Source organism: Panthera onca, chromosome D1, assembly GCF_046562875.1.
Source record: "Panthera onca isolate mPanOnc1 chromosome D1, mPanOnc1 haplotype 2, whole genome shotgun sequence".
Taxonomy (NCBI): domain Eukaryota; kingdom Metazoa; phylum Chordata; class Mammalia; order Carnivora; family Felidae; genus Panthera; species Panthera onca.
This window is the reverse complement of record NC_138348.1, coordinates 28116075-28127725: the sequence shown is the minus strand read 5'-3', so window position 1 is coordinate 28127725 and position 11651 is coordinate 28116075. Positions and strand designations below refer to the sequence as shown.

Sequence of the window (11651 nt, the reverse complement as noted above, 5' to 3'; positions counted from 1 at the left end):
AGAGAGGTAGGGAGGAGTGCCTGGCTGGCTCAGTCTGAGCATGTAACTCTTGATCTCAGGGTTGTGGTTCGAACCTCACATTAGGTATAGAGATTACTTAAATTTTTTTTTGAAAAATAGAGGTAGGAAAGACTCAAATGACGAGCCAATATGCTGGCATGTCAATCTTTTATTTTCTAACCTATAACTGATACTAGTCTTTAAATGGGAGAAAGTTGAGGACTCCTCTATAATGTACCTGTGATCCCTAACCTTGTGAGGTTTTTTGTTTTTTGGCTTTGTTTTCATAGGCAAGAAGGGAAGGTAACTCTCTTTACAGTGTAGTGAAAAAGAGAAGATAAGCTTGTTTGTGATTTAAGTGTGAAGTTTTCAGAAACTACTGAAAGTGCAGTGAGACCATATGGGGAGTGTGGGGGTGGTTCTTACCTGGCTGCACACTGGAATCACCTGGAAAGCTTGGCAGTTCTTCTCTGGCATCACCCCTGGAGTTTCAGATGATAGTTTTAGAACTCCTGCCTGCCCCCCCCCCAGGAGATTCTAAGGTGTAGTCAGGGTTGAGAACCACTAATCTAGAGACTCTGTACATTAGTACAGAGCAAAACTGTGTGTACTGACTTGCAACCTTTGCACGTAATGATTATTTGGCAAACAAAACTACCATCTCTCTTTCAGGGGAAGGCAGAACTTCCTAGTTATAGTCGTGGTCCTAGAAGCAGCAGCATTCTAATGGGATGATAATTCCATGGAAAATCTAGTAAGACCACAATTTACCTCAACCTTCATAAGCAAGAATAGAATAAGGTTTTAAGAAAAATTGGTCATGTTTACTGCATGGTCAAAGTTTTAAACTGTGGGTTCTGTGCTACCCTGAATACTGTGGGAAGCCCTCCTGTACCACTAGAACTGTATGTTGTTTGCTATGTGCCCTCATTTATTCATCCAGGATAACCTCTTGGGAACCCGTCCTCACTTACACAACCTGATGCCTAGGAGACTGAGCTTTACCACTACCCTAGCTGGGTAGAAGAGGGCTAAGCACTGATCGACAGCTTACCTATAGGCAAATGACTTGAGTTTGCATAAAAATCAGCTTGGGCAGTGAAATTCTGTATAGAAAAATCCAAATTAGGGAGCAACAATTAAAGTAAGCTAGTCTGTTTTATGAAGGGAGTACAGGAGACTGCAGCGAGGAGCAGAGGTATGATGAGAGTGATCCTTTGTGTCTAGGGGAGTTGATAGGATAGTACTGATTTCTAGAACAGCTGCCAGCTTCTTTTTCAAAACCCTAAGTGGCCTTTCAGTGAACTCCCTTTATTTTGAGGTAATTTGAGTTTCCAGTCCTTGCAACCCAAAAAATCACAGAAGGTGTCAGTATGTTTTTAATATTTTTTTTTAATTTTTTTAATATTTATTTTTGAGACAGAGACAGAGCATGAACGGGGGAGGGTCACAGAGAGAAGGAGACACAGAATCTGAAATGGGCTCCAGGCTCTGAGCTGTCAGCACAGAGCCTGACGCGGGGCTCGAACCCACGGACCGTGAGATCATGACCTGAGCCGAGGTCGGACGCTTAACCGACTGAGCCACCCAGGCGCCCCTGTTTTTAATATTTAAAGGAAACCAAATATATCAGAAGATTACAAGTAAGCCACTGCAAGTCAAATCAATAGTTTTGATAGTGTAACAACATCCCCTCCACAAGTGAAAACTGTATATTAATCCTTAAAAGAAGGTAGTGGATTCTCACTAGGTGTGTGGACATAGAGGGTGGGTCTCCCTAGGGAGGTAGTTCTTGCCTGGCTGTATGTTCAAATCACCTGGAAAGCTTAACAGTTCTGCCTTGGCATCACCCCCAGAATTTCAGATGATAGTTTTAGAACCCTCCACACCCCCAGATTTTAGGATGTAGTTAGGGTTGAGAACCACTAGAGACTAATGGTATATTAGTCTGGACTTGGAAGTGAGAACTGAATGTTTTCTTGGTGAATCTTTGTTCCAGTTAGTTGAGTATTTTAAGGATTTTTTTTTTTCTCTAAAGTGAATCCTCATCCGAGGACTTTTATGCGTGTGTGTATTTAAGAAAAAATACCCAACGTGCTAGTTTGTGAATGGTATGAGGGTGTTGTATTGCACTCAGCCTTCAACACTTTAGGAATAATTGCCCGGGTGTGATCTATTTAGAAATATTGTTTGACAGCACTAACTTCACTTCATCTTGCTTTGTTCTAGTTATTTAAATTTAATGAGTTTTATGGGTTACAGGTGAGAGACTTAATTATTACCTTCATTTGGTTTAGGACATACATGACTTATGCTCAGTCTTAAAGCATTTTTACAAATGAACAATCACATAGCCTTTATTTTTTAAGACTAGGCCCCAAAACTATTTTTTAATTAACTAATTTACTATTTTTTGAGAGCGCACACGAGAGCAAGCGGGGGAGGGGCAGGGAGAGAAGGAGAGAGAATCCTAAGCTGATGGCACAGAGCCTCATGCTGGGCTTGAACTCACCAACCATGAGATCATGACCTGAGCTGAATCAAGAGTCGGATGCTTGGGGCACCTGGGTAGCTCAGTCGGTTAAGCGTTAAGCGTCCGACTTCAGCTCAGGTCATGATCTCACAGCCCATGAGCTTGCCAAGCCCCGCGTTGGGCTCTGTGCTGACAGCTCAGAGCCTGGAGCCTGCTTCGGATTCTGTGCCTCCCTCTCTGCCCCTCCCCTGCTCATGCTCTGTCTCTTTCTGTCTCAAAAATAAATAAAAACACACACACACACAAAAGAGTCGGATGCTTAACCAACTGAGCCACCCAACGACCCTGGCCCCAAAACTTTCTATTCACATAGTTTGCTACAAGGTGAGAAAACCATGGTTTTCTTGGAGCAGCCACTAGTCCAGCACCAAGATAAGCATAGTCCCTGCTACCTGTGATGGAGGGAGATGAAGCTCTAAAACAAGCTTGTTTTAGCATGAATTTTTTTTTGAAAAATTTATGGTCAAGTTGGCTCACATACATTGTAGTCTTGAATTCAGGAGTAGATAGATTTCTGTGATTCATCACTTACATACAACACCCAGCTCTCATCCCAAAAAGTGCCTTCAATGTCCAGCACCCATCAACCTTCCCCCCCGCCCCATCAACCCTCAGTTTTCTCTGTAGTTAAGAGTCTCTTATGGTTTGCCTCCCTCTCTGTAACTTATTTTTCCTTCCCTTCCCCTATGGTCTTCTGTTAAGTTTCTCAAGGTACACATTTGAGTGAAAACGTGATAATTGTCTTTCTCTGACTTCACTTAGCAGAATACCCTCTAGTTCCATCCACATTGTTGCAAATGGCAAGATTTCATTCTTTTTCATTGCCAAGTAGTATTCCATTGTATAATATATACCTTTATCCATATAAATATATGGATATTTATATGGATATAAATGGATATATATATGGATATATATAAATATATGGATATATTTCCATATATACATATATGGAAATATATAAATATATTTCCTTTATCCATTCAAGCATGATATTTTTTCCCTTCTAAAACACAGTTCATAAAACGCCCAAAGTGCTTACTGTTTCTGTACCTACACCAAGTGGAACCCTCATGGAAACTGCCCCCTGCCTGGCGTCTTTTCAGGACTCAAGTCTCGCTCTTCCTATGGACAAGTGTGGCATCCGCTTGGATAAAAGAAATGACCTCAAAACCAAAATGAGTCTGTGCCATTAAAGTGAGGCTTGGCTACCTAGGTGGTGGGCGTGACTTTTTTTGTGTTTGTTTGTTTCTTAGCCCAAATTAGAGGAGGATGATAAATTATGTGCACCTAGAAGACATGATGGTAATGTTTAAATTTGAAAACCCGGGCGGGGAAGGCTTTGAATGCGGTTGTGAATGAGCGGCCTATCGCTTTCTTTCACTTGACAGACTCCGTGCCAGCTCTACCACGCGTTCCTCTCCCGCCTTACACTCTCTCAGAGGCGCCCGCCGTTCTGTACGGAAACATGGCGCCGCCCTGCGTGGGGCGGGCACCTCCAGGTCCCGAGACACCGCCCACTGTGCCCCCTCCGCAGACCCGGAGCCCACCTCTCGCATCTACATACGGAAACAGGGCGCCTCCTAGATTGAACCACCTCTCACTAAGCACCCTGGGTCCGGACAGGGCCGCGCCTCCCGCCTTTCCGTACAGAAACATGGCGCCGCCCTGCATGGGGCGGGCGCCTCCCGGCTAAAAGGCTGCCTCCCCCTTCCCGACGCTTGAGGAACGGCCGCTTTGGCCGCTACCCACCGGAGTCGGGTAGGGAGGACGGCCCTCAGCGCGGCGAGGGATGCGGCCTCGGAAGGACAGAGGCTGAAGCGTCCCGTGCTCGCCGCTCATCGCTCCGCGCCTCCTCCCGCCTCATTCCCGGCCCGAGCGGCAGGAGGGAGCACGCCGACTCCGCGGCAGGTGAGGGAAGCGGGCGCGGAGGCTGGCAGCCCTGCGGGGCCCGCACGGGAGGCGTGAGGTGGAAACCACAGGCATTTCTTCGCCTCCTCCGGGGAGGTCGGGTCCCGGTGCTGTCGGGTGGAGGCGACGGAGTGGCAGGGACGGCGGCGTGTTGCGGCGTAGGACGGCCTTTGTCCCACCCCTCGAGGCCGTGCTCAAAGCGCACCCCGCTTCCATCGCTTGCTGCTGGCCCGCCACTCCCTCGCCGGCCTGAACAGTTGTTTACAACGGAATCTGGACGCTGAGAGTGAGTGACACTGGGTGCCAGAGGAAGCGGTTCCCGGCATCGGTGGACAGACCCCCTTTACTTTGCTGAAAGACCCTTTCTGGTGGGGAGTCTCTTGTGGCAGCTGGGGCCCGGCATGTAGCTCGGATAGAAGGTCTCTAGGGCAAGTGCGAGAATCCTCCTGCCCTCGGTTCCCTTCTGAGGCGGAGCAGGAGTTAGTGATTGTTGAATGAATGAGCACGCTGTAAGCAATAAATGGTTCCTTGCTGCATCCTGTAGCCCTATAAATATAGCTTCCATTTGTGGAAAGCTTGTAGTGTGCCAGCTGCTGTTATGCACGTTCTGTCGTCTGATCTTCCCCCAAATCGAAGAAGTGGGTAGCTGCATTTTACAGATGAGGAAACTGAAGTTTCACAGTTAGCAAAGAGCCAGAATCGGAACCCAGGTATGTCTGAGGCCAACGCCCATCCTTCCCACACACGCTGACATCACAGAGATGACACAGCTGTCAACAAACACTTACTGGGTATCTGTTTGGAAGATATACGGATGGAGCATATGTGGGAAATATGGTTGGTCTTGGGCATTAAGAAGTTAAAAATCTAGGTGAAGAGTTTTGTTGTTGTTGTTGTCGTTGTTTTTAATAAAACTAGCAATTTTCCAATCTTGCCCCAACTCATCTTTCCCTCTTCATCACCTGCCACTTGTTCTTCTGTTTATTTTCGTGTGCCTTCACGTGTGCCCTTTGAGTGAAATGCTTCCCTTTTCACCTTCTCTCCCACTCCGGACATATTTTAATTGGACGAAATCCTGCTCTTTTCAAAAAAAAACAAACAAACAAAAAAAAAAAACAGCTCAAATGTCACCTTTTCCGGGAAGGTTATCCCAACTCCTTACAGGCAGAATCAGTTTCTCCCTCTACTATGTTCCCCTAGTGGTTTCATAATGCCATCAAGGCTTCAGTTTCGCTCTGTTTCCTTGTAAGCATGTCTCCCCCTCCAGACCTATTTAAATAAGTATATTTTGAATTGGATCTAAGGCTATGGTGCATGCTAGACACGCAGCAACTAGCCCTACAAGAGTTCAGAGAAAGGTGCACGCACTGTGGGGAAGTGTCCTAAGAGGAGTAGGACTTGAGCAGAATCTTAAAAGGATGGGGTTAGTTTACTGAGCTGAGTATTAGAGACCCAGAAAGCATGCCTTCCTTGCAGAATGAGTTACTTCATCCTTTCTGAGCTCATTCTCAGCATGTGAAGAGGATAAAATTAGAAGTGTATTTGTTTGTCCTTTCTCAGAGAATATGCTGGCAATGTTGTCTTTTGGATCTTGGAGCATTTCCAGAGCCTGATAGGATTTAGGACAGAGGAGATGGGTGTCTGGAGTGGGATGTTGGAAGGTAAGAGGGAACTGTATTAAAGAAACCTTCATATTAATAATACAGGCCTAAAAAAAATAATACAGGCCTGGAAATGTCAATTCCAGTAACTTCATTCTATTTAATGGAGGGATCTGAAATTTTAGATAATTATATCAAATGATTCTTCTCTGTCTAATGGGCAAAAGAGAGTCTGCCAGACCTTTTCGGAGCTGCCAACATTTCTTTTGATCCCTGGATTACCCTCCAGGTGTATAATAAAGTCTAATTAGCGTTTATGAAAATGTTTTGTGATCTCCAAGTGTTGATGATACAAATGCTAATTATTTGCAGTATTCTTGTGAATGCAGAAACATTGTGTCTGTCTTCTCCCTTAATTAGGAACACCTTAGGAAGAGAAAACTCTAGGAAAAAAACTCGGGGAGAAAAGAACTTGACAAAAACTTGTATGGTAAAAAGAGGCTAGTATTCCAGGCCTTTTTTAACTGGCCCAAACCAACACGTTAAGTATGATTCCTGTTCTAACCAGCAACTAAAAAAATTAAAACCCGACCCAACCCCATACATCGTGGTTGTTTGCAACTTCCTACTTATCATCTTTTCCTGCCGACTGACAAGTTAATAAAAATATTGGCCTCATACGTTATTCCTAAATGCTTCATATGCTTCTCCCTTCTAGGTGTCAGCCCCAGGTATCTTATCCACATAACAGGATCAGAGAACCAGCTCCATGGTCCAGTGTATTCAACTGGAAGCCCAAGTTAAAAGCATGATTTCCAAAGGCTTTTCCTCTCTGCTCTCAGGAAAGAGAGGAAAGAATTGAATTGAATCACTCTTTGATCAAAATAGAAGCAGGCAGTTTATAGTGTTATCTTCCAACAGTGTAAGATCCTGGTTTTGACTTAGGAGTGGGACAAAAATACTCAAACCTGTCACTCTGTCTGAGGTACAGGTCCATGAATTTGATAAATTGTGTCATTTTACAGGTATCTGTTTAATCATTGAGGTAGAATATGATAGCTGGATAAGATCTTTGCAAGCCCACTCATTATTACACATGAGAAATGGAAACCCAAAGAGAATAAATGATTTGCCCAGAGTCAACTGCCAGTTAGTAACAGAGCTAGAACATTTTGGTTCACTTTTTTTTTTCTTTCCTAGGAAAGTGAGTAAACTTAATTGAGAATGTCTGAAAACCCTGACAAGCCCAATATAAATGAAGCAGGAGAATCAAAATCAAGTGATTCTGAACAAGGCCTTGAAGATGCTGTGGAAGGTTCTGATGAAGCTTTACAGAAAAATATAAAGTCGGGCCCTCCCAGCACCCAAAGAATGCAAAGACCTCACTGTAAGCAAATTTAACTTTGGTTAGAAGGAATATTATCATTGTTTTTCAGGTGATATTTTGATTAGGCTTCCTTATACTTGTGACCCTGAGCTGGGTTCTTATCATTTGAGAACATTGCCAATAACCAGCATTTAAGAATAGCAAGTTTCTCAACTGGCAGCCTAGTCACTTGTGGGTTTTCAGTTGCTTGAGAAATTAAAGTTTTAGAATAATGTCCAGAATATTTCTGTCTTCCTCTAGTGTCAGTGACCTTCCACTTTCTCTGAATTGCTTTGAGAACTAGGAGGGTGGAGTGCAAATTGTAGCTTTAATTAAAAAAGCATTTGAAAAGTCTCAGGCAGATTCCAGCCAGGACTGTGCTCGTGCAGGCTAAAAAAGGTTTTGAATGTGAGTGAGGTCACCACACCCTAACTTCACTGCCTGGGGGCTTAGTTCCCACGAGGTTGAGGGGATTCAGTTTGCGGAATGTATGGTGAAGTCATTTCAGATCCCTGACTGGGAGCGGGCCTCACTGATGAAAGGGTGGCAATTTCCACAAGTATTCCCAGCAGTTGCCCCAACTCCTGTCTTTTATTAAGAATACTTAAGCTTTTTGAAGTGGGTCCAAAAAATGAAAGTTTTAAGAGGGAGTGTCATAGTCTAAGAATGTCAGTGCTGATGTTATCTCTTTAAAGTGTAGATGATGGGTAGTTCTGCATATTTGAAAGAAGTATGAACATTTTTTGGGTTTGAGGTGTGTTTCTTTTAAAATGTTCAAAGCCCTTCTCAGGTAATTTATTAGTTCCCATAATATTCTTTTCACTTTTATTATTTTTTTTAAATTAAGTACACTTAATTACTTAACATGGGGCTTGAACTCCGACTCGGAGAACAAGAATTACATGCTCTGCTGACTGAGCCAGCCGGGTGCCCCTCAACATAGTATTCTTATAGCAAACATTAGTAGGCCCCATTTTATTGTGGCTTAGTATCACATAGATTTTGATGGATATACTGCTAGGTTCATCCCAGCACACAAAGTGTACAAAGACCTCACTACAAGCAAATACGACCTTTGGTCCTCTTGGTCTCCAATATGTATACTTAGAAAGCTTCTGTTTTCCCATTTTTACTTATTTTTTATTTTTTTACTTTTTATTTATTTGTTTTTAAGATTTTATCTTTAAGTAACCTCTGTACCCGATGTGGGACTCGAACTCACAACTTCGAGATCAAGAGTTGTATGCTCTACTGACTGAGCCAGCCAGGCATCTCTGTTTGTTTGTTTGTTTGTTTGTTTATTGCTTATTATTTATTATTTTTTAAGTAGGCTCCAGGCCTGATGTGGGGCTTGAACTCGCAACTCTGAGATCAAGAGTCACATGCTCTACTGACTGAGCCAGTCAGCCTCCCCTGTTGTCTCATTTTTAAAATGAGGAAAATACACTTATCTCTTAGATGGTTGTAAAGATTAAATGAATTCATGTAAAGCACTTAGAACAATGCTTGGCATCTAATAAATGTTCAATAAATATTGTTAATACTACATGTCATCTGTTGCATTTAAAGATACCAGGACTGATTGCTGTAATATGGATGCAGATGGCCAACATGATGGTTTTATCACTACAGTTCCTGATAAAGGAGGACCTTTGGTTTAGATCTTTAGTCATTCTTTAATTGATGGCTTTGCCTTTGGCATCCTGTCAGTCTAATGGCATGACTCCAAATTAATATCAAGCCAACACTAGACTACATTCATTATCTTCAACTGTATGTAGGTATGTCCTTAAGGCAAGAGTCCTTACGCTGGGACCCATGATTAAGTGTTAGGGGATCCAGGAACAGCCAAAAAAGTTTATCAACATTTGTGTGCATATGCATTTTTCTAGGAAGAAGGTTATGGAAGATTTAATTAAATTCTCATAGAAGTCCATACCAAAACAGAATATAAAATCAGTGCCCTAAAATATTCCTCTGGCTTCCTTGCTCTTTCTCCTTATAATAATAGGTAGGCACAGGGCTGTGGTAAAGCTCAGGCCCCACAGCCTGGGGGCCACATCAAGAAGCATCACTGTACATGTACAGCATAAATAAGAATTTATAAAGTATGAAATCATCTCTGCAGACTTTTTTTCCAAACTGTGTAAATGAGTAGCTACTGAGTTTCTAGTAACTCTAAAATCCCTTCTGGAATTCTACAAATTAAAATGTAAATAGCAAAGAGACAACCTTTAGTCTTGCAAGTTAGAGTAATATTTTAAGGGTAGAATTGCTATTGGTAACTATGATGTTGTGATTAATAATAAGAAATATATTTGGTCTTTGTCCAGTTTCTGGCAAAGAGCGCCTTTGGAATTTCCTAAGTGCTATAAGTGTGTCTTTTGTTATGTTAATGAGGCGACTTTTGGAAAGCACCTAGGTAACCTAATGATGGGGGCTGGTTGCCAGGGGACCCAGCCCTGTGATTAGAGGGTTGGAACTTTCAGTCCCATCCCCCAGCCTTCAGCATGGGGAGAGGAGGGGGTTGGAGGTCGAATCAATTGCCCCTGGCCAGTGATTTAATCAATCATGCCTATATAATGAAGCCTCCATAAAAACCCAAAAGGACTGTGTTTGGAGAGCTTCCAGGTTGGTGAATACACAGTGGGTGGTGCTGGGAGAGTGGTGCGCACCCTCAGGGCGGGGAAGCCCTGCACCCTTTCCCCATACTTTGCTCTTATGCATCTCTTCATCTGACTGCTTCTGAGTTATATCTTTTTATACTAAACCAGTAAACCTGGTAAGTAGAATGTTTCTCTGAGTTCTGGGAGCCACTCTAGCAAATCAAACCCAAGGAGGGAGTCATCAGAACCTCTGGTCTATAGCACCCATGACCGCCTGGACTTGCAACTAGGGCAGTTTTGTAGAACTGAACCCTTAACCTGTGGGGTCTGACAGTATCTCCAGGTAGATAGTGTCAAAACTCAATTGAATTGTAGGACACCCAGCTGGTTTCTGACAACTGTTTGGTAGTGTTGGGGGGAAGCACCTCACCCCGCCCCTGTACACATTGGGATTTGGGTGCAGAACCTTCAGTAAGTGATATAGAATATTGAAAAAGGATGAGTGGCTTCCTTGTAGGAATTGGCTGGCACTAGTCTGAGATGGTGCTTTGATTCTAAAAGATAATCTGTTCTGTAAACATAGAGATGTTTACATCTCTAAAAGTAAAGATCAGTGAGCTGCAAATTAATGTCTCCCCTGAGATTCTCTACTTCCATATACTCTGCTCACAAAGCCTGTTCTGTTCTGGTGTTTAATCACCTTTTGACCAGTAGAAGATGCTGTATTCAGATGAAAAACTTCACATTGTTATCCCAGTTAATATTTGCCATTTAGCATTTTGGTTTATTAAATCAGGTCTTTGTGAGTTTAATTAGTATATCCCAGTCATCCTTAGATAAATGGATGGCACAAGTTCTTAATTTTTTTTTAAGCCTATTTATTTAGGTGCTCTCCGCACTCAGTATGGGGCTTGATCTCACAACCCCGAGCCAGCCAGCTGCCCGTAAGTTATTACATTTTTTAAAAATGTTTATTTTTGAGAGAGAGAGATAGATAGTGGGAGCAGGGGAAGGGCAGAGAGAGAGACACACACAGAATCCGAAGCAGGCTCCTGGCTCTGAGCTGTTAGTACAGAGCTTTACACAGGGCTCGAACTCATGAGTGGTGAGATCATGACCTGAGCCCAAGTCGTACGTTTAACCGACTGAGCCACCCAGGTGCCCCTAAGTTCCTATATTTTTAAAGCTCATGACTAGACTTTGAGTTGTAGTGTCTCTGTGTTTAGTCAGTGAGTCAGTATTTATTGAATGCGGGGTGCCCGGATGGCTCACTCGGCTCTTGATTTCAGCTCAGGTAATGATCCCAGGGTGGTGAGATCGAGCCCCGCATCAGGCTCCTTGCTAGACAGTGCTGGGCATGGAGCCTGCTTAAGATTCTCTCTCTCTGCCTCCCCCTCTGCCCTTCCTCCACTTGCGCGCTCTCTCTTTCTCTCAAAAACAATATTTTTTTCTATTGAATGAATATTATGTATCAGGGATACAGCAGTGAGTCAGGCCTACAAGGTCTCTTACCTCATGGAGCTTGCAGTGTAGTGAAGAAGACAAAATAACAAGCAATTTCTACAGTGCAGTAAGTTCTGTGGATAAACTTTACCCTTGCTTCACTATGCTCCCTCTATAGTAGTTTTGGGTGA

General features: G+C 43.3%; 1 protein-coding gene across 5 annotated transcripts in view; it reads left to right on the top strand.

Moving 5' to 3' along the window:
* The first annotated feature begins 4345 nt into the window (after positions 1-4345).
* TCP11L1 (t-complex 11 like 1) overlaps positions 4346-11651 on the top strand; it is a 32307-nt gene continuing 25001 nt past the window's right edge. The window contains exons 1-2 of one of the 5 annotated variants that reach the window (XM_060606303.3): positions 4346-4444; positions 7246-7432. In XM_060606303.3, coding sequence (XP_060462286.1) covers positions 7270-7432 — 163 coding nt within the window. In that variant the 5' untranslated portion in view covers positions 4346-4444; positions 7246-7269. Of the gene's footprint in view, positions 4445-4641; positions 4731-5075; positions 5155-6004; positions 6106-7245; positions 7433-11651 lie in introns of those variants that run through there. The other 4 variants (XM_060606304.3, XM_060606306.3, XM_060606305.3 and 1 more) reach the window with 4 other exon arrangements.